The sequence below is a fragment of the Equus caballus genome, chromosome 15 (assembly GCF_041296265.1).
Source record: "Equus caballus isolate H_3958 breed thoroughbred chromosome 15, TB-T2T, whole genome shotgun sequence".
Classification (NCBI taxonomy): domain Eukaryota; kingdom Metazoa; phylum Chordata; class Mammalia; order Perissodactyla; family Equidae; genus Equus; species Equus caballus.
The window spans coordinates 47,115,692-47,139,675 of NC_091698.1; the positions used below are offsets into that span (position 1 = coordinate 47,115,692).

A 23,984-nucleotide genomic window follows, 5' to 3' on the forward strand; every position below is an offset into this window, starting at 1 on the left:
AGTGGCAGAGCAGCCCGTGATTATATAAGCTGTCAAAAATGTTTCCTACACAAAAATTTATCTTCAATAGCAGATACTGTCAAAGTATCAAAAATTAAAAGTTTCCTACTGTCAGGTTTTAAACATCAAAGAAGTATCTACTGGGGCTGGCCCGGTGGCATAGCAGTTAAGTTTGTGCACTCTGCTTCAGTGGCCCAGAGTTCACCAGTCTGGATCCCTGGCGCAGACCTACGCACACCGCTTATCAAGCCATGCTGTGGCAGGTGACCCCCAAAATTGAGGAACATAGGCACAGATGTTAGCTCAGGGCCAATCTTCCTCAGCAAAAAGAGGAGGACTGGCAGCAGATGTTAGCTCAGAACTCATTTTCCTCAAAAAAAAAAAAAAGTATCTACTAAACTTTTCAAGATGTTTTTAGATAATACAAGTTACATGAATTCAAAACTTGCTTTTGACATAATATTTATTATATTCTTTAAGGCAGAATTAAGAATAAGCTTAATAAAACCTCTCCTTCCCAATAGTCTTACCTGTCTTGATTGAAGCTTTATTACCTTTAGCAGCTACTGTTACCACAGATTTTACAGAACCCGCTGATTTCCCTAAATCACAAAAGCCGTAGTCAAAACTGGTTTATTTATCTAGTATCAACAATCCCTAAATAATCTCACAAAGAACATAAGAGTGACGGACTATATTTTATTCAAAACATAAAATGCTATCATCTTTGGGTGCACAGGTCATTTTCTAAATCTACCAATCATGATAATTTCTTCAGGAAGGAAAACATCACTGAAATAAGAATTCACCTCACCACTAGGGTACTTAAAAATAGCATTCAGGCAAGTTTAATAAATCTCTTAATGTGTGGATCAACATAGAAGCAAAATCACTAACTGTGAGAATATAAAAACAATCTCATGATGCTTCTGATGATTCCAAAAGCAGTTATACTTAAGGGCCTCCCAGCCCACGCTCCCCTGGCTCCCAGTTGATTGAAAAACGTGTAAGAACACCTACATCATGGTCAGGCCACATAAATATTGCTCTGACCCATCCCTAGTGGGCCCTATGTGAACTATTTAAACTGCTGTGACTCTTTTTTGTACACACACATCTATTATTTACTGTTGCTTATTTTTCAAGATGATATGTATCATCATCAAAGTGTCACTGAAAAGATCACCAGAGAGCCAAAACTCTCTCTATTCAGAGAGCAACAGGAGATTTAACTCTGAAAATTAGGATTCATAACAACTAGCAAGGTAGTATGAGGAAAAAGTCCAGGATCAGAAGTCAGTAGATCCAAGTTGAATTCCAAATTAAATTGTCAAGTCTTGGGGTATTAACTTATTTCTGCGCACATTTCCCCAATTATAAACAAGGGCGATGATTGCTATAATTACCTAACCAGACACTTATGAAAATATGATCATGCTTTTGAAAAGTTATCATACAAATAAAAAGAATTATTGATAACTACAAAAATCAGTCAAAATAGTTTACAAATCCACCCTTTATATCCAAAGACGGACCCTAGTCTTCACTGAAAAAGGAGCAATACCGATTCTTATGTAGACTGTCACTTAACCACTTATTTCTTAGTCAATTCCAAGTTTTGTCACACTGCAGTAATCCGAGCCCCAGTGGGCCCTTAAGGTATTTCTTTCACTATCCCTATGTTATTACCACAAGTCAATCTACTTTACTACTTCTAGCTTGGTACCAAAACTTAAGAAAAAAATATCTAGAATTAATTTCCAACAGTTAAGGGGTGGCTAGTGGCTTTAGTACCCACTCCCCTAAATCTCCACCAGTGAATCTCATAAACTTACTATAAAAGTAATATCAAAATGCTAAATAAATGCATATACCAAACAAGTTTTCTAGCCACTCCTGACCCCTCCAGATTACTGCTTCTAAGAAACTACTATACGAAAATTTTAGATCTGCCACCAACAATGGTATTTGCTAGTTCAAGGTTGCTTCCTTTCCTTTCTACCATTATAGAGACACCGATCTCTATCCACTTAGAAAGATGACCCTGAATTAACCAGCACTTAGCAGAAACAGGCGGGAAAGTAAAAAGGAGGATAAGGTTAGGGAAAAGACAAAAAAAATTAATAATTACTTTAAAACTCACTATAGTCCACAAAAACTACAAAGGGAACATAATTTGCTGTAAGTCTGTTATCTGGACTATTTTATAAAAGAAAGCATATAGAGAGAAGACCTTAATAAAACAGAAAGAGGGAAATATCTCTGATACTTATCATGAGAAATAGTTTCCCAGTTAAATTATCTGAAAATAATCTTAAATTACAAGAACATGATCTACTAAATCTTTCTCAAAATTTCTAGTGACTGTAAATTTCAAAGATTAGTATATACTCGGCAAGTACTATATCACATGAAATCCAAGACTACTGCTATATACTTCTTAAATAATTTAAAGGTAACTAATATGTCTAGAATTCTAATAAAAAACATACCTGAAGATTTATTCACTTTGGCTGTAGATGTCTTGGCTTGTCCAGTTTTGGCTAAAATAACAAGAAAAATATATCAAAAAAACATTACAAATAACGTCCGTCATTTAGATTTAGGAAAGAGCTAACCTGCAAGGATTTTGAAAAACACTGTAAGAAACATTTCTATATTCATCTTTGTATGCCCATAGAACTATTAACCATAGGTAAATTCTTCAACATGGACTTGTTGAGACAAAAGGCATATATTTAAATTTTAACAATTAACATTAAATTGTCCTCCAGAAAAGTTGTAATAATTAATATTCTCATCAATAGTACATGAGAGTGGGGCTTCCCCAGTGTCACACAAATACAGTATGTAAGAGATGTTATTAAATCACTCCAATCTGAGATGGAAACTAGTATGACTTTTTTGTTTCTTTACTTAAGAGTAAAGTTCTATCAATTTTCATATGTTTAATTCATCTCTATTTCCTTCTCTGTGACTGCCTATTCTTAGCATTTGACAATTTATCTTTTGCGTTGCTGAGGTGTTTCTTGTTATTTATTAGAGCTCTTTATATATTAGGAAAATCAGTCTATATCACACAGGTAATAATTCTTAAAGAAGTTACGCAAAATACTACGCAAAAATACTTCTTACGTAGTCAAATGTCTTCCTGATAGGGAAAGACTTCCCCACTTTGAAATTAGAAACAACAAATCTTTAATATTTTCTTTCAATACTTTTAATTACCACTTTAAATCACTTTAAATCTTTGATCTATCTGTAATTTTTTTTTTTTTTTTAGGAAGATTAGCCCTGAGCTAACATCGGCTGCTAATCCTCCTCCTTTTGCTGAGGAAGACTGGCCCTGAGCTAACATCTGTGCCCATCTTCCTCCACCTTATATGTGGGACCCCTACCATAGCATGGCTTGCCAAGCGGTGCCATGTCTGCACCCAGGATCTGAACCGGCAAACCCCCGAAGTGGAATGTGTGCATTTAACCACAGTGCCACCAGGCCGGCTGCAGATCCATCTGTAATTTATTTTGATACTACAACCGCTTTACTTTTACAAACTGGTTAATCAATTTAATGAATAATTGATCTTTTCCCTGCTAATCTGAATTACCATAATGATTTATGATGTTCCATATGTTTTGGGGAATATCTCTGGAATCTCTTCTGGCCTATTGATCTTTTCTCTATTTATGCAACTATATGAAACTTTTATGAATTTTTACCTTTGGAATATATTTTAACATCTGTTAGTCCTAGTCTATCCTAATTACTCTTTCTTTGCAGAATTTTCATGTTTATTCTATGCTAATTTTTTGTATATAAACTTTATAATCAGCTTATATGGTTTAAAAAGTCTTCTTGGTGGGGCTGGCCCAATGGCCGAGTGATTAAGTTCGCGTGCTCTGCTGCGGCAGCCCAGGGTTTCAGCGGTTTGGGTGTGGACATGGCATCACTCGTTAGGCCACGCTGAGGTGGCGTCCCACATGCCACAACTACAAGGACCCACAACTAGAATATACAACTATGTACTGGGGGGATTTGGGGAGAAAAAGCAGGGAAAAAAGAATCCCATTGGTATTTTTACTAGGTTCATAATATTTACGTTTTATAAGGCATATTACAGCAGTGAAGCTTTCTACCCAAGGATGAACTGTTTACTCGGTTAAGCCCTATTTTATGCCTCTTAGTATTTAAAGTTTTCTTTTCATAGCTTTTACCTTTTTTATTATTGTAAATGGGAAATTTTATTAGATTACATATAAGTGGTTACTTTTTATATAATAAAGCAATTGAAGTCTTATACTAATTTAAGAGCATTAAGTAAGATGGCTAATTATATTTAATAGCATTTCAATCCATTCTCTTGGGTTTTTCACACATACTTGGGTTTTTCATGACACATACATATCTGCCAATAATAATGTTGTATCGGATTTGTCAAATTTTACGCCTCTTGACTTGTAGTGCCCTGGCTAATTTTAGCACAATATTCATGTTAACTCAGAAGTGATGACGAATATCCTTTGTTTTGTTCTCAATCTTAATAGGAATGACTCCTCTGTTTCACTATTAAACACATGCTGACTTTTTTTTTTTAATGAGGAAGATTGTTGCTGAGCTAACATCCATGCCAATCTTCTATTTTGTATGTGGGAAGGTGCCACAGCATGGCTTGATGAGCAGTGTGTAGGTCTATAACCGGGATCCAAACCTGCAAACCCTGGGCTGCCAATGTAGAGTGTGTGACCTTAACCACCGTGCCACTGGGCTGGCCCCAAGCATATGCTGACTTTTGACTTGATATATTGTGTATGTTTGTATGTATATAAATAAAAGTTATGCATACAGAAACACACTATCATATTAAGGAAGCAGTCATTTACTTTAAGAAGTTTATTTTTTTTTGAATGCTAGGAATGGATGTTGAACTTTATTAAATATCCTTCAGCATTTATCTTTCTCTATTTAATATGGTGAACTGAATTAACAGATTTCATAATTTTGAACCATCTTTATACTCCTGATATGATCCCCTCTTGGGTATGCTACATAATTCATTTAACGTGTTCTCAGACACCATATGCTAAAATTTTACTTAAAAATTTTGAATATCAAGACTCATAAGTGAAACTATTCTGTAGTTTTAATTATAATGATAGCTTTATTAGCATATTAAAGCATTTAACTCAATTTTGAGATAATTGTAAATTCACATGGAGTTGTACGAAATAATAGGGAGAGATCTCATATATACTTCACCCAGCTTCCCCAATGGTAACATTTTTTTGTAATTACATACTATATCATAAACAGGAAATTGACACTGATATAATCTACCAACATTTAAATTTTCCCAGGTTACACACACTCATTACTGTGTATTTAGTTCTATGAAATCTAATCACATAAATGTAGATTACTGTGACCACCAGTCAAAACACAGAACAGTCCTATCACAAGCATCTTTCCTACTACTCTTTTTTTTGCCTGAGGAAGATCTGCTCTAACATCTGTACCAATCTTTCTCTATTTTGTATGTGGGTTGCTGCCACAGCATGGCTGATGAGTGATATAGGTCCATGCCTGGGATCTGAACCTGCGAACCTGGTCTGCCAAAGTGGAGTGTGCTGAACTAATCACTATGTCATGGGGCCAGCCCACCTGCTACCCATTTACAGCCAACAGCCACCTTACTTCCTCCCTCTAAACCTCTGCCAACCACTAATCTGTTCTCTATCTCTAGAATTTCATCATTTCAAGAATGTTATATAAAGGAAAGCTTGCAATAGATAATTTTTTGAGATTGATTTTTTTCACTCAGCCTAACTCCTCTGCAATCCATCGAAGTTGCTCTATGTATTAATAATTCATTCCATTTAATGGATGAATTGTATTCCATGCTACAGACCCCATCATAGTTTGTTTAACCATTCACCCACTGAAGGACATTTTGGCTATTATGAATAAAGAGGCTATAAATATTCATGGGTAGGTTTTTGTGCAAACAGGTTGTGGGCGAACATAATTCATTTGGAATAAATGCCCAAGAGTGTAGTTGCTGGGTCCTATGCTAAGCACATGTCCATTTAGTTAAAAAACCGCAATACTCTTTTCGAGAATGGGTATACCATTTTACATTCCCACCAGCAATGCAGGAGTTTCTCCACATCCTCAACAGCATTTTACTATTTTCTTCTCTTAGCCATTCTGATATCTTTTTCAGTATTTAATGTCAGTATGAGCCTGTTTTTTCCTTCTTGATTCCCCTCTTTCCACCCCCCTTTTTAAAGAAAGTTTTCCTTTCCTCCGAACGTTATGGAATAGTTGAAATAGAACTACAGTTATCACTTCCTTAAAGGTTTAAAGGAACTCACATGTGGAAACTACTTGGGCAGAGTGCTTTTATTGGGGAAATAACTGACTTAAAACAAAGAGTTGTTTTCATCTGGGAAGTGAAAAGGTAAAAAGAAAAAGATACATTTACAAAAAAAAAAAAAGAACAGGAACCCAATAAAATCTTAAAGAAAAAAACCATTAAATCAAGGATGACAAACCAGAAAATTCACTACGAATTTTTCCATGGGTTCAGTTATAACATTAATACAAACTTGGTTGGAGTATGCCTGTACTCTTCCTCCTGCAAATGTTTATTCATTAACTCTTACACTACATGAGATATTAAGGGATGGAAAAATAAAACTACAAATATTCCCTCACCTAGCCAAGTGAAAGAGAGAGACTTACAATGTACACAGTATTACCACAGGGAGTTGGGAGCTTCTAACTGCCTAGGAGAGTCAGGGAAGGTATCACAAAGAAGTTTCATCTGATATGGGCCTTAAAGGATAAACTACAATTTGCCCCACCTACACCTCCAAAAAGGACATCTTAGTCGATTTTTTATCTTCAGTACCTTGCACGAGGCCTGGCATCTACTAAGTAGGTCCTTAGCAAGTGCTTACCAAGTAAAATTAACTGAATTCAGGCAATGATTCCACACAAATAGATAGCATAAATAAAGAACTGAGAAATGAAATAGTATAGTATAGCTGGAAAATAAACTGTTCTGAGTGGCTGGAACATAATATACAGTTGAGTAACAAGAGATTGAAAACGTAACCTGGAACCAAAGAGTAAAGGATCATTTATGCAATGCTGAACAATCTGGGCTTTCTCTTGTGGGTTACTAAGAATGGAATGATCAGATCTGCTTTAAAAAGACCTCAGGGTGTGAATAACAGAGCAGAGAGTAGAAGAAAAAACAATCAGTCAGGAGGCTAGCTTCAAAAGTTCAAATGTAAGTCTGAAATAAAACAGTTACAGATATGATGGAGCAAAGGAGAAAGAGATAGTTGAGGTAGATTCAAGAGAGAACTAACTTGAATCAGCCACTGATTAGGTGAAAAGAGGAAGGATGTTATTTAAATTTCAACTGGGTGTGACAGAAGAGAAGACAAGACAGGGTAAAGGATTACTAATGGATTTCTACATTGGATGCCTAGTGGTGACTGTTAGATGATATTAAAAAATGAGAGGAGTAAACTTGATGGGTAGGAGGTTTACGTACGTATGGGAGATGTCACTGGTCCTTAAAGATGTGGGAAGGAAAGAAATCAACCAGGAAGAAAAGTATGAAACAGAAGAGGAACAGACTTTTAAGGAAACCATTAGGGGAAGATAAAAGAAGAGCTTAATCAAAGGAGATGAAGAACAAGTTTCAGTCTCAGAGACCGTAGTTTAAGGGAAAGCTTTGGAATTACAGTCTTGGGTTTGAATCCTCTCTCTTTCATGTGACCCTGAGTAGGTCATTTAACCTCTCTGAATCTGTTTCCTCATCTATAAAATGAAAACAGAATTAACTATAGTCACAGCGTGGTTTGAAAGATTAAGTTGGATAACATAAATTGCCTAGTATAAATAAATAGTGTAACCCATGGCAGATTGCTTTCTCTTGTTTTCTGTCTTCTGGCACAGATTATGCCCCTTAGTAGACCCTTCTACTTAACAAATCATTACCTTACTCTACACACTAAATTCTACCTCTAAATCAAACTAACCTAGATCACCTTTATCCTGTTATAACACTTCTCACTTTCTACAAAACATATTATTTAATGTTTATTATCTGTTACCTCAAGTTAAAATGTAAGCTACTTGGAAATAGAGCTCTTGCCTAGTTGGTTCACTGATGTGCCCCAACAGTTTAAAGAGTGTCTCCAATTATGGGCATATAGTAGGTGCTCACTAAATATTTTTATTTCTTTTTAATTAGTACTGGGTAAGAGTTCTTAAGTTTTCCTTTCTGATAAAATTAAGTTTTTGCTTCCTCCCTGTACTTTTCTTCGTCCTTTTTGATTTGTGCTTATAACCAAAGTTATCTTTAAAACTATCCTAATTAACTTCCTATCACTCTTTAATCTGACATCACTGAATTCAAAAGGCATCGTCACCCTCATCTTTCTCACCTGACACTTTCTCAGTCTTATTTACAGACTCCTCTCTTTCTTTTTCCTTTCTTCAATTATATTGGAAGGGAGGAAGTACTTAGCTTGAAGTACTTCTCCCTCATTACTTTTGTGATGTTAGGACCATTCCCAAAATTTAGACCTTAAACAAAAAGTTTCCTATGTATCCCACTTTCAATGCCATGTGATTTGCTGACTAAAGGATATCTCCAATAGAAATCCTATGATAGCTGAAATTCAGCAATGTTGAAATCTAAGTTCACGGTTTTCCCCAAATTGAAAGAAATCACTGCATCTAAGTTTTGCTATTATAATCAATTATTACTACACTCTTCGGGTAAACTCTAGCATGAAACCTTAAAATTTTTAAATTATTTTAATTTTTATATTTTATTCACTAAAAAAGTCTATGAAATAAAAATTCAGATTATACCATCCCATACCATTTTAATTAAACTTTTTATATCAGGTACTAATTATCTTAAAGTGAATGCCAACTGTGTTTTCTCAATAGATTTTTCAGTCTCTCCTAATTTATCGAATACATATGAGCATCCTAAACTAGTGGTTCTTTATTCCCTATCGCAATTTCCCAGAGTCTGTACTAATTATTACTAGGTCTTACAAAGAAAAAATGGGGCACAGTTTAGCCAACCTTTGGAAAGAAGGGGGTAAACAAAGCTAAATAAGTTTCTTTCCTGCAGGCTTTCATAAAGCGAATGTGTTTTGTCAAAGTTTTGTTTTTTTTTTTAAAAAGTAAAAAGCTACAAGGGAATTTATTTTTAATAATACATTTAGCTCAATATATCCAAAATATAATTTCAACATGTGACTAATTTTAAAAAGTCACTGATGAGATATTTTACATGCTTTCTTTTCCCTCGTAAGTCTTTGAAATCTGATGCGTATTTGATAAGTACAACACATCTCAATTTGGACTAGCCACATTTCAAGCGCTGGGTAGCCACACGTGGTGAGTGGCTACCGTATGTGCCAGTATAGGAACAGCATTGTGAAAGTTTTTTTAAGGAAAAAAACAAAGCTGTAATACATATCCCAAAGTTTATCTGATCCAAAACACCCTCCAGGAATCATCTCTCACACATGGCACTGAGAAACGCTGTTGAAGGGGTCAAATTTAACCTTCCCAGCACGACTCCTCAAGGCCTTCTATACAGTGATTCCTCAATTTCGTTGCTTTCGTTAAGTCACAGCCCTAACTATATACTATGTGTTTATATGCTCACATTTAAACTTCAGTCAAAATTTACTGCCTTCTAGAAGCTGCCCATAGTCCTCTCCACTGTAACTTCAGTACATTATTCAGCTAAACATTATGGAAAACTGAGATCTTCTATACAATCCAATTTCCCAGTGAATATTAGTTTTAGTACCAAAAACTCTTAATCTATCCTGAACAGAAATCTGGAACACATTATATACATGCCTTTCCAAAAGAGAACATAGAAAACACAACTTAACTTTCTGAATATATTTTCTGTCTACTTCATTTTAGCTTTTCTGCCTTGTCCTTCACCATCAAGCTGTTTATTCTTACTATTTTTCAAGAGTGTATGTTTTGGCCATAACTTCTTTCTCTCTACCTTCCCAATCTTAAATGAACTGAGAAAGAAAGATAACCCAGTTGATTAAAATTGTATGCAAAATTCATTTAGCTAGATTCATAATAAAGACCTGAAGTGTTTTCCTGAGTACAAAGAAACAACTTTTAGTACATGAGTGTAACAATGTTTATTTCTTTTTAGTCTTGTTTGTTTACTTTTTGGCTCTCAGCAGACTTTCAGAATCAAAGGGGACCAGGCAAGTATTGTAACATACCTTTTTTATGTTTTGTCTGGTGGGTTTTTTGAGAGGGAATGGAGAGAGATATTGCAAAATTAACCTAAACAGCTATTAACTATGAAACTATGATAGGCATTTTACATACATTATCTCACCAAGGCCTTATATTTATTTCAGAAAAGATTCTATAATTACACAGTACTAAGTATTAACCCCTAGCTTAATACAGGGGCCAATGTGGGTCTCTTGTACTAAAGTACAATAAAATATTGTTGTCCTAGCATCATCCTGCAAAAAGTTTCCAGTAAATTGACAAAATATACTCATCTTGAGAAGAAATATTAAAAATAACTTACTAGCAGAAGCTGAAGTCACAGTTTCAACAGTTTTGCAAATATCTGTATCTTTTCTATATAAAAGAAAAAAAATTTAGCAAAGACTGAAATTCTAAGATCTAAAACTTCTAAAGATGCAAAGCTTAAATCTAAAAGAGTTTAAAATCATTCAATTTGAATGATGTCCCATTTAAACTGGAGTCAGGGTGATAAAATACATTAAAAATAGTTGTAAAAATTAAAAATTTTTAATTCACACATTCATTCTCACATATGAAATCATGGAATTACTTACTTTAAAGTAGATGCAGATGTTTTCTTTGAATCTGTTGTCTTTTTCTTCACCTCTTTGTTCTATGCAGGAAAATATTTAAGAAGAAAAATTTAGTTTCTTCCCTAAATACAAAACATAATTTAGAAAAATCACAAAAGCATAAGAAATACAAGACAAACCATCTAAAATCTTCCTAGAGTATAAAAGCTTATCACCTTTTACTATTTATAGACAGAATAAAAAGATTTTCTTCAATTTGTCATCATACGGCGTTAATTTTATATCCTACCTTTTAGCACTCATCTACATTTTCTTAGCACTATCTTTCAAAAATATTATTTCAAATAGCACTATGATAGTTCAGATATCTAACTGCCATCACCCTGATCCAATCTGCCACCATCTTTTGCTTTGATTACTCCAATAGCCTCATGAGGGTGTCTCCGCTTGTCTTTGCCTGTTCGCCCACCCCTAGTCTATTCTCGACATAGAACCAGATTGATCTTGCCATTCCTAGACTCAAAATCTTTTATTACGCTCAGAGAAAAAGCCAACACTCAGAATGGTCTATAAGAGTTTAAGCCACACATTCCCTCCACTCTCTACCCCCACAAACCACCACATACCTCTTCCTATCCTTCCCTACTTCCAACCCCAAACATCCTTCATATTCCTCAAACAAGCTACATAGGCATGGATCTCAAAAGCCTTTTGCACTTGCTGTCCCTTCTGTCTGGAATGCTCTCAACCCAGGGAATGGTGTGCGCCCTCACCTTGTTCAGGTGTTTGCTCAAATTTCACCTTTTCGATGAAACTTTCCATAACCTTATTGAAAGCTGCACAGCTCCTCATTCTCTAACAAGAGCACTTCTATTTCCCTTTTCTGTTATTTTTCTCCACAGCACTTGCTGCTAATAGACCCAATATGTATATATACTTAATTTCTTTTAATTTCTTCCCCTACCCCTTGAGGTTAAACTTGGTGAGAGGAGGGACTTTGTTTTATTCACTACTCTATCTCCAGTGCCTAAAATCATGCTTGGCAGTTAGTGAACATTCAGTAAAAATACATTAAACAGATCTGAACTTCATAACAACTGTTGTCATGTTATTTTATGTTTTCAGTTCTTTTTAAGTATCCCTGCCATTTCCTTTTGTGCTATATGGGATTTTATACCGAACACTTCCCTCGCCCCAACGATTTAGAAGATAAGCATCCTCCTACTTTTATTCTGCTAGCAGTTATCTTCAATTTTAAAAGAAAGCTAAACTACTGATTTCCTCTGTGTAAGTTTAAAAGTTTAGCCTTTACCCCTTGGGCTACATACCAATTCTTGATGACAGATTTTTAGACCAAAATTACTGTTTTGTAGTTTTAAGCCACATCTTTTGCAATTTTGTTCTATAAAAATATGATTAAGATTTTACTCTATGTTTAAATGATTTCATTGCTCATCACCAATCATTTTATATCATAACTTCTCCATTTCTTAAGTTCTTCATTCTGATAGTAATACCTCTATATATCTCTATAATATATATATTTATATATATAACATATTTGTTTATATTTTTACTCTATATATAGAGAGAGAGATATATATAGATGAAACACTTTCTGAGAACGCGCATGTCTGAGAATATTGTCCTAGCGCAAATTTCAGGATCTGACTTGAAATGGATGTACTGAATTATAATGAATTGACCTTTTTTCCATTCAACCTTAAGAATGTGTTGCTACGTTATCTAAGGGTAGATTATTTCTTTTTTACTCTTACACTGTTTCTGCCTGGATCACTATAGGGTCCCCTTCCATAACTACAAAATTTAAACTCTTCACCAGTATTTAATGGTGTTCTCCTTCTGGAATTCCAGTTATGTGCAGACTAGGTCTCCTAGATACATCCACCACGCTTTTCCTTTTCAATACCTTAGGCACTTTAACCTTCACTTAATGGACTATAAGCTCCAAGAAAGGTGGAAGCACATCTGTCTTGTTCACCACTGCATCTTCTGCAGATAGCACAAGACAGAGGTTTAAGTAGTAGTTTCTGAATTAAAATGAAATCAAATTCTCCTCTGAATTCTGGTTGTATCTCTTCAGTTTTATCTTCTTGTTATTCATTAGATTTTCCATAATGCACAAACCACTGTTCAATGCTTCCCAGCACTGTTTTTCATTTCCACGCAGTCTTCTTGGATCCTTGCTGACTGCTTGCTCTAGGTTTGAGATATAATGTCCCTATGAATCTTGCTGAAAACACTCAACTAAAAGTCTTGATTTTGTTTTATGTTTTGTTTTGTTTTTGCAGAGTGCTGAGTTGCAGCACTATTTCACAGTTGCAAGGGTTTTGTTTGTCAGAAAATCTGATCATACTTTTTTCTAGATCAAGGGCTCCTGCTCCTTTAAGGAAAACTTTGTGAATATGGACGTGTCCATTTCTCTGGGAAAAAAATTGCTTTCTTTCATCAGATTATTGGTAGTGATAATGGAGAGGGTAGCTGAAAAAAGTTAAAAATCATTTTTGAGGTTTGAGGTCTATGATGGCTTATAATCAAAAACAAGGTAATTGAGTTTGTCAGAGTTGTGCAGACCCATATTTTAATCCTTCAGGTTTAAATACAAGGACATGGGATATTTTTACCTTTTCTATAACATTTCTTTATCGAGTCCAAGAAGCAGCAAAATGGTGAGAATGTTCTGAGAATCACAGAAAGAGTCAAAGGCAGTCCTAACATAAAACATCAAATGTGGGCAGAAAAGTCTTGTCTTGGTTTTGACTATTCATGGCAAAATTAAGATCTGGACCAAGAAAGTTACAGCAGTGCCCTTCTTACTAGTTCGGGCTTCCTGACTATTTTGGGCTTGCTCTGGCAGGAAAACTTGATGTCATGCCCTGTGGTAACAGGCCAAAAAGACTGTCCACGTATTTCCTATCTGAAGAAGCCATACCAGAGTCCTGGTGGGGGTCCCCTCCAGTCAATCCTAGGAAGGCCACTCTATCACAACAGAGGAGTCATGAGTTAGCCTTTTAAGGCTCCTTCAATTCAGCACCGTCCAAACCATACTTAGTTGAAGAATATTAGTATTTTTGACAGGTAGATGGCATGTTTTCTAGTTTCCAGTGCTGATACTTTTTTACAGTAATGACAATGATTCATTACCATAAAAGTCAAGATAGTAAATACAGTTGGGCTCTTGGATTTATGCTGCCACCTTACTAATCTTATCAAAAAGTTGTCCAAGAGAATTATTTTAATCTATTTAAAATACACTAATACCTTAAATATATCTATTCACCTATTTTCCCAGATTAAACTTTTCAGAATTAAGGAAGACTGACCTTCTCTCCAGTTCTCCAAATGTAATGATCAGCGAAGTCTTACTTGAGAGTTACTGGTATAAGAAATTTCTCCTTTGTATTCTCAAGGTTACTAATTAACCCCAAACCATTACTATTATTACAACAATAACTGTAATGATAATTGGTTGACTAGATGAGTCTTCTAACCGGACTTCAGAGACCTTTTCTCTTCTCCCTTTTAATCAATCTGCTAAGCTTTCTTTGCCTTTAGAGTCATTTGCTCAACTAATTCACTCTGTAGATCACTTCCAGATGAATCTTTCTAATCAATCTATTTCATTATGTCACAGCCCTGCTCAAAACCTTGAATAACATTTAACTGTCTACAGGATAAAGTTTAAAATTCTTTAAATTACGCATTCAATTCTTGCTTCCCCTTAACCTCCAATGCAACTAGAGATGGCTGTGTCACAGTTCTGGTAAAACAAATGTAGGGAAAAGTCTCTGGGTAACTCATTCATCTTCTCAGGGTGGAAAAAAAAAAATCAAAACCCATTTTGCCCTTGATTTTTATTCCTTCATTTCTGCTTCAAAGATTAAAATGATGCCAGAAGGTACAGCAACCAACTTACAACTGAGGATGCAAAGTACATACTAAAGATGGTGAAGCAGAAAAACAAAAAGGCGGGGTTAGATACCATGAAGATACCATGGAGCTGGGCACCAGTCATGGCCCACCTACCTGCAGATTTCCTGTTATGATAAATAAACCTCTTACTTGTTTAATAAACCATGCTAATTTTTCTGTTAGTTGAAAACAAAAGAAATCCTAAACAATAAAATCGCAGTAAGTAGGAACATCATATGATTCATTATCCAAATCAGGACAATGGGAATAAATGGATGGCATGTAGCAGGTGTAAACTAGGATGATGGGTAACTCTAGTAGTAACTAATCAGAAAACAAAAGAGAAATAAAAAATAAAGATCCTGTGAAAGCCACATATAAGAAAGTTAAGTAAAGTCCTGTTTATAGTAACAAAAAATGAGAAATAACCTAAGTATCAATCCATAAGGAACTGGTAAAATAACTGTGGTATTTTCATACAAAGACCAATACCACAAAGAAGTTACAAAGAATGAGGAAACTCTATATGTACTAAGATGGTTAGATCGCCAAATCAAATTACTGATTGAAAAATATGTGCTTTATATAAAGCCCCTATAAAGTAGGCATTTTTCAGCAAATAAAAAAAAAAATGAAAATAACACACATACACAAAGCAAAACCTATTAGATATCTTTATGTACTTCCATAGACATTACCTACGGATACATAAACTAAAGCACAAAAAATAATATGGAAAGACTAAATTCATAAACATTGATACTTAGAAGATAGCAAAAGGTCCAAAAGAAGTTCTATGATTCTGTTTATAGAGTTCCAAACAGTACAACTCAATTATGGTATTAGAAATCAAGTCAGGGGTTACTTTTGGGCAGAAGGGAGGGTGTAAGGATTTGGAAAAAACATACAAAGCCCGTTGTCAATTTAGTTTGTGACCTAGGTAGACATTTCACATGTTTGCTAATTTTAAGTATTTTCTCCTATTCTATTGTTTGCCATTTAATACTGTTTATAGTGCTATATATACATATATATAAAGAAGCTGTTAATTTCAGTATATCTGAAGTTATACATATATAACCTGTTGAGTGAACACTTATGCTTTATGCATTTTTCTGCATGTGCCACAGTTAAAACAAAAAGTTAAACTAATCAATAACAATGATGAAACAAGTAAAATCTAAATCCACTTTACCTGTGATTTTTTTTTTCCTGGAACAGATACTTTCACATTTTTCCCTTTTATCAGAAGAGGCGTTGTTTCAATGTACTTCATGACTGCGGTAATTGCCTCTTTAAATTTCATTTCCAAGTAAGCCTAAATGAAACAGATTATATTCCATTTCTGGTCAAAAATCTATCTTAAAAATTCTCTGTATAACTTAATACTTCTTTGTGGAACATAAAACTACGACATTAACTCAAGTCTTGGTTGTTTTTACTTCTCTTTTTGTTTTGCTAACGTGTAATTTGAAATGGACATTTAACCTTACAGAATTTCTATATTATTACCAAGATAAAAAGAGGACAACAAGGGTCGATGGCAGGCTCATGGAACAATAAGAAATGGGAAGGTGGGGCTCAATGAACAATCAGACAGAAAGCAGGATTTGGTCTAGCAGTTGTTAAGTCTGATATTTTTAAGGCTTCTTGCAACAAAGAAAACACTACCAACTATGTTTTCTTGTCTTATCTCACAACTTTATGTTTTGTTTAGTCTAGGGTTATACATAATTTTGGTGAACTTTATTATGTGAGGTACAGGAATACAACCGACATGTAAAAAACATGTACTGGAGGACCCGGCCCCACGGCTGAGTGGTTAAAGTTCCATGCACTCTGCTTTGGCAGCCTGGGTTCACAGGTTCAGATCCTGGGCACAGACCTACTCCACTCACCAGACATGCTGTGGTGGTGTCCCACACACACACACACACACACACACACACACACAAATAGAGAAGGACTGGCACAGATATTAGCTCAGGACTAATCTTCCTCAAGCAAATAAAGAGGAGGATTGCCAATGGATGTTAGCTCAGGGTGAACTTTCCTCAGCAAAAAACAAAACAAAACAAAACGCACTGTACAAATGAAATCATCTTTTTAGTATAACCTTACTGATGTGCTAAAGCAATGCATGGCAAACCACAGCCTTCCACTTGTTTTCATAAACAGTCTTTTTGAACACAGTCATGCTCATTTATTTATATAATATCTAGGACTGCTCTGGTACAACAATGGCAGAGTTGACTACTTACAATCCTATGGTATGCAAAGCCTAAAATATTTACTATCTGGCCCTTTACCAAAAAAGTATGTCAACCTCTGTTCTAAAGGATATGAAACAGTACTTGGGGACCTTGTTCACGTAAATCCAAACATTCACATAACTCTCAATTAACAATTATACATGTAGTAAAAGTAGCTAAAAGATCCAACAAGTCTTTATAAAGTAATGCCTTTGTATGCATTTTTTTAACAGATTGAACGACTCACCTCCTTTCTATATGGAACTATCAGGACATCATTAACTTTTCCAAACGGCTGAAATATTTTTCTAATATCTTCTTCAGTACAGCCATCCTCTGGTAACTCAGATATAAGAAGAACTGAATCATAATGTGAAGACTGGTCTTTCCGAAGCTATTTTTGGGATGAAAGGAAATTGAAACTAAACCAAATTAAGCCATGAAGTATAGTAATAATTCCTAGTATGATTTCTTCTACTATTAATTGTAATCCTTCAAAAATCTTCTAAATATTTTACCACAATTTAAAAAAAGATTTTTTTAAATACTAAAGAAAGGTGGTAAGAAATGTGTTTTATATTTTACCACTCAAACTCATCAGTGGTCAGAGTTTACAGGTAACCAATCACAAATGCTCTTTTCTGTTTAGAAGTTTTTTGTAACAAATAAGACCTATGGAATGGTCCAAAACTATTAAGGAATATTTTTCTATATGAATTTGCATGGCCCAGCACTAGTGAAGCAGCAATTACAGCTTTGTTTACTCCTCATTCTTATAAGTGAAAATACCTAAATAGGTGTAATACCTTAAAAGATTCATATATAATATATACAATTTGAATACACTATAATACCAAATTTACCACCTATGTTAAAAAAAACTTTTGAAAAGTTCCACTGCTACCATCTAGAAGTCTTGAAACAAAATGAAAACAATGTTACAGACTAATTCAGCCTCTTCAAAATCTTCCCTGTACTCAACATTTCTTTCAAATGCTCTTGAAAATTCTGTAACTACAGGTTGATTATTTTAAGTTTATCCTTCTAAATATAAGCTCTTTGGAGCAGGGAATTAGTTGTCGAAAGTATTTACACAATGTTAAAGACCAATGTGCACCTAAATACCTGAAGACTTGTTAATATACTACAGTTATATTAGTATATAGTATATAGTATAGTATATATTATTACATTAGTTACATAGTATATTAGTAAATGTCAGTTAATACATTAAACATTTAATAATCTGGGCCTATTAGGAGTTACTCTGATATTCTCAGGATGCCTCATACATTATTTATTATAACAGTAGTTTAACAAATACAATAAAATAATAGCTTAGCACTGTAACTAAAAGGTTACAGTCAAAACACTGATAAATCAGTACCCAGAAAACAGACTATTCTGCACTCAGCAACAGAGAATCTCACTTCTGAACTGTACTGCAAAAAGTATACAACAGATTAAAAATGATCAATTCTCAGTAGAGACTCACTACTTTTATAGCTTATTTAACAAAGATTATAAAAGCTCATTAATGCTGCTGGTGATTACATTCACTTCCCCAATCAGATAGCAAGACTAATCACAACAATCTGCTTGTGAGGCCAGACAAAAACAGCAAACCATCAAAATGTTCTCACTTTTGATACATCAAATACCAAACCTCTAGGATCTGTAAGCTACAAGATTTCGAATTATTAGACTTTCATTATATTCATAAGAAAAAACAATACAATATTCCATATATCAACATAATTTAACAAGTCACGATTTCAAACTTTTAGAAATATGAAAATAAAAAATTTAGACAACTTTGTTTTTTCTTTGTCATCACAACAAATGGATGTACACATTTGCACTAACAAATTAAAGAACTACTGACCTTACGCTGGAGAGAAACAGCTTTATCAGACACTTGTTTACATTCTGGTAAGGTGTCATCTTCAGGATTCTTTGATTTGTAACGAGTAGAATGTCCTCCTAAGTTTGAATCACTCTTTGTAGAGCTTGTAGGTTTAACTGATGGCTTTGATCCACTGCCAGTTTTAAGCTTTTGTGCTGGTGAGTGTCCTTTATCAACTGCTTCAAGATGTTTCTGCTTATTGAATTCTGATGCAAGGCCAGATCGCTGTACTACATCTTCTAATGCTTTTTTTCTATCTAGGAAAAAAGGACATAAATACAACTTCAACTGAAAAGAACTTAAGGTAAGAATCATCTCATCACATTATATAAAAAATCTCTTAACTGCCCAAATATTTATCACACAGAGCCACTGTTAGGCCAAATAGGGAGCAAATACAAACAAAAAAGTGCTTAGTCTTTAATTCTTCCCTCAAAAGGCTTCTAGATGAAGTTCCCTTATTTAGTGAGCTTCTATTATACCAGTGGTCCTCAAACTCTTGGTTCAGTATCTCTTTACACTCTTAAAAATTAAGGACTCCAAAGAGCTTTTGTCAAATTTACCAATGTTTACTATACAAGAAATTAAAATAAAAATTTAAAAATATTTAATACATTTAAATAATATACTTTGTTAACATAAATAATGTATTATTTTCAAAACAAAAAAAATTAGTTAGATGAGTAGCACCATTATACATTTTCCCAAACACTTTAATGTTGGGCATAAAAGACACATGAATTCTCATATCTGCTTCTGCATCCAATCTGCTGGACACATTATTTTGGTTGAAATAGATAAATAAAATTAGGCTTCACACAGACATGTGGCTGGAAAACAGAAGACCTTGCAGACCTCTGAAAAGATCTCAGACAAAATATATATATTATGTATGCAAACTATTCTTGGGTCACTAAACCAATATTAAGACATAGGTTGAAAATATGAATAGTTTCCAAAAAGTTTTAAATTAACTCATGGAAGAAAAGTCTATAATCAATTATTAAGGCAAATTAAGATGTTTGTATATCCCTGGTTTTTAAATTTGGGGTGGACAGATCTATCCTCCCACATTTCTTCTGCTAGTTAATAAACGGAAGAAGAATAGACTAGGCTGAGATGTGGGTTAGATTTCATACAGCAACTCTAAAATTTAATAAAATATTTCATTTCTTAAGAACCTTAAAGGTTTAAAAAGAGCTGAGGCAAATAGCTCAAAATGTCAACTTATGTTAAATCTTGACAGTAGTATATAAGTTAATTTTCTAGAAATATTGAAATAAAAAAATTCAAACTAAAAAAACTTGGCCAAAATAAGTAGATTTTATTATCCACAACCATAAGTGTACCTGATGATCTCACTGATCTCCTTGATGTCCTCTCAGGGCTGACGGATCGATAGTACTTTGGACTACCTCTAAATGGATTTCTCACTCGATATGGTGAACGGGATCTGGATCTGTATCTAGAAACGAAACGATGGCAAATTCTCGGACTTCGACTTCTTGGTCTATATATGTAACGAATTGGGCTTCGAGAGCGACGGAATCTGTGACTTGAGCTTGATCTCCTAGAACGTCTAGGGCTGGGGGAATGAGAGCGTCTTCTTGGAGTTTCATTTTCTTTTCTATTGCCTTCATTTCTACAAATACGCAAAAAACCCCACAAGATTCGGCAATTTAATGTAAATTTACAGTATATTAAATGACAAAAGTACCTTCTTAAAAACAGGCTAACAAACTCTGACACCATATATTTATTTAAAACAAAAACCTGTTTGTTATAATGCAATTCAGTAGATAAATAAGAAACAATTGGAACAGATGATCAGCCCTCTATGTGCTTTAATCCCTCTATTTTGCTAATTTATAGAAGAATGTCATCATCAATTTCTTGTGCTTTTCCTGTACCACTATTATATCCAATTAAGTTTTGAAAGTACTAAATTATAGAAAGAATTTAGGACATGATTTACATAAACATCTTTTTTCTGTTTTGGTGAGGAAGATTGGCCCTGAGCTAACATCTGTGCCCATCTTCCTCCACTTTGTACAGCGGACACTGGCACAGCGTGGCTTGATAAGCAGTATGTTAGGTCCGCACCCAGGATCCAAACCCATGAACTCCAGGCTGCTGAAGCAGAGCACATGACCTTAACCACTACACCACCAGGCCAGCCCCCATAAACAACTTTTTCAACAATTTTTTTCTAAAAGATGAGTGCTGTACTTGTGCACATAGACATTGAACGGGGACTCCCTAAGGGTTACAAAGCTTAATGAAACCATTCCCAGCTTTCAAGGCATTTACAATTTAAGATCCCACAAACATAGAATAATGATAAAAGCATAAAGCATTTTTAGAAAAGACTAAAAAATATCGAAGTTCACAGAGAGGAGCTATCACATTTAAAGCCAGGGTAATTAAAGAAAAGACTCAAAGAGACTGTTGGATTTGCCTGCTGTTTAAAGGTAAAAATGGTCAAAACAGGACTCAATTTAAAATAATACCTTCAAAAAAAGTAGTACTTGTTTACTTCTAAAAGAAAACCAAGTTCCAATAATATCACTGCTAAAAAAAATTACCTTCTTGATGGGAGGATCTCAGGATTCCAATCAGGATACCTATTTTGAGAATAAACAATATTAATGAACAGTTAAAATAGGACTATAAGGCTCGATGAATCTTTCCCAGTATCACGAGGACTGTTCAAAATCTAAGTTTCCATATTGATTTATTAGTACATTAAAATATGAAAATTTTATTGGAAGTAAAATATTTTGAGGGTCTAATTAATAAATAATCAAGCTATTATGCAAGTAAAGCAATTCAGGGAAAAAAACACATTCTCCATACCTTAAAGACTTCAAAATGTATTTAAATAAAACAGGTAGTACATGTAAAAGTGTTAAGAGGTACAGAGAGATACAAGACACAAGCTTAGGTAGGTATTAAAAGAGGGAAGAGAGTTCACCCACTTTGGAGAACTCCAGGGGAAACCATTCTACAGAATACTACATGAATGGTGCCCTTTACATTGTACAAAGAGGTCCTCAGAGAGACACATCTAGCTGGAGGAATCAGGGGAGAATTCACAGAACAGGTAGCTTTTCAAGTAGCCCTTGAAAAGGTCTATCAATAAGCATAGATCAGGTTAGGTTTCATGCAGTGGCAATACATAAAAGAAGGATCGGAGGAAAAACCTGTGTTCAATTTCAAGAACTGGTCTGCAGCATGCAAATAACGAAAAGGAATTATGAGGGGGAAAACCTTTAAGGGGAGCTCAGAGACAAATTACGAAGGTCCTTGAAATCAGGTAAGGAGGCTGCACATAAGTAAAAGGCAATGGGGAATCAATAAACATTTCTAAGTGGAGAGAACACAGGAATGTTTTCAAAACAATTGGAAATAAATATCTGGAATTAAAGAAAGACGAGAACTGAGATATTTAGAAATCAGGCATGCAGAAGCCACAGCTATAGTAGTGAAAGTAAGACTTATGCAGAACAGAGTTTGTAGAAAAAAGAGGGCTGAGGGCAGAACCTTATGCACATCAACACTTAAGAGCAAAGCAGACAAAAACAAACCAACGAAACCAAGAAAAAGTAGGAGGAACAGTAACATCATAGAAGCCTAAGAAAAAGACATCTTCATCTTCAACTTTTCTAGAGAATCTGGGCTCTAAAGGTTAACTGGAAATGGTGATTAAATCAATAAATCACCAATATTCAAGAATACAATTTCAGTAACCAAGAGGAGAGCCAAGTAAGAAAATGGAAGCAGACTCTTTCAACAAGTCACCTGGCAGGCAAATAAAGTCAAGTTAAAACCTTTGCAAGTCATGCACTACATTAATGATGTTCTAGTCAACAATGGACACCACATACAATGGTGGTCCCATAAGATTAGTACAATATAGCCTACGTGTATAGTAGGCTAAACCATCTAGGTTTGCGTAAGTACACTCAATGATGCACAATGACAAAATTTCCTAACAATGCTTTTCTCAGAACACATCCCCATCGTTAATCAACACATGACTGTAAAGGTAAACTAGTTTTTATTTGTTGCTATATATCTCAGATATTGTTAGCAGGTTAACTCAACAGCAATTCTCAACCCCCTTTTCCCTTACCTGCCTCTACTACAAAGGCTAAAAAAACTAAATATTTCTTTCCCAGCCTCCTTAGAAGATAGCTAGGCTATGACAGGTTCTGACCAATGAGAAATAGGTGCAAAACCACTGGCAGATTTCTTCCTGCTTCTTGCCCCCTTCTTCTTGCTTTGAGAACAATCATGATGCCTGGAGCATCTTCTAACTATAAGGTGACAAACTACGAAGACAAAAGAAGTTAACTTAATCCAATGCATCCATCACCTAACATCAACAGTTGTCAAACATGAATAATTCTGTTTCATCTGCTCCTACATTTTGTAAAACTTTCGTTACTCTGTACCATCTAAGAAGATAAATTTCTGGTCTTATGATATAGTGTTTAAAAGCAAGACCTTTGGGATCAAAGCAAGATGGGTCAAAGTGTAGATGCTGCCACTTAATGACCATGTATCTGAAAGCTAGTTACTTGAGTAAGCCTTAGCTTTCTCATATGTACAATGCTGGAAATATAGCTAGTTGTCAACACATAGAAGTTCTTAAGTTTCCAGAGCTCTCCAGCCTACGGATTCATAAGCGCTTGTGAACTATTATTCAAGAGTTGGTAATAACGTTTTAGATCTTCACTACATTGACTGCTAGAAAACATGTTTTTGTCTCTGCTGCCCAGGGCAGATAAAGCATGTACACTATTCTGAAAGTAGAGTCTGGACTGCCAGTATATTGCCTAACTAGTTTAAAATGTGTTTCAGAAGCCTAATACCTCTTAGCCAGGCAATCTAACATAACAGCTAAGAACAAGAACCTAAGCAAGTCACATTATCTGTGTTTCAACGTGATACAATAAGTATACAATCATCTATAAAGATTCTGTCACAAAATGTTTGACCTGAATTTAATAAGG

The 23,984-nt window shown here is 34.7% G+C and overlaps 1 protein-coding gene across 3 annotated transcripts in view; it reads right to left on the reverse strand.

Annotated features, from left to right (window-relative positions):
- Nucleotides 1-23,984, reverse strand: part of ZNF638 (zinc finger protein 638) — a 138,808-nt gene that overhangs the window by 28,776 nt on the left and 86,048 nt on the right. For all 3 annotated transcript variants that reach the window (XM_070236254.1, XM_070236255.1, XM_023618928.2), the window contains exons 4-12: nucleotides 21,552-21,590; nucleotides 20,316-20,608; nucleotides 18,946-19,223; nucleotides 17,308-17,454; nucleotides 16,004-16,126; nucleotides 10,897-10,955; nucleotides 10,623-10,675; nucleotides 2,493-2,543; nucleotides 531-602 (exon numbers count right to left, since the gene is read on the reverse strand). In XM_070236254.1, coding sequence (XP_070092355.1) covers nucleotides 531-602; nucleotides 2,493-2,543; nucleotides 10,623-10,675; nucleotides 10,897-10,955; nucleotides 16,004-16,126; nucleotides 17,308-17,454; nucleotides 18,946-19,223; nucleotides 20,316-20,608; nucleotides 21,552-21,590 — 1,115 coding nt within the window. The remainder of the gene's footprint in view (nucleotides 1-530; nucleotides 603-2,492; nucleotides 2,544-10,622; nucleotides 10,676-10,896; nucleotides 10,956-16,003; nucleotides 16,127-17,307; nucleotides 17,455-18,945; nucleotides 19,224-20,315; nucleotides 20,609-21,551; nucleotides 21,591-23,984) is intronic.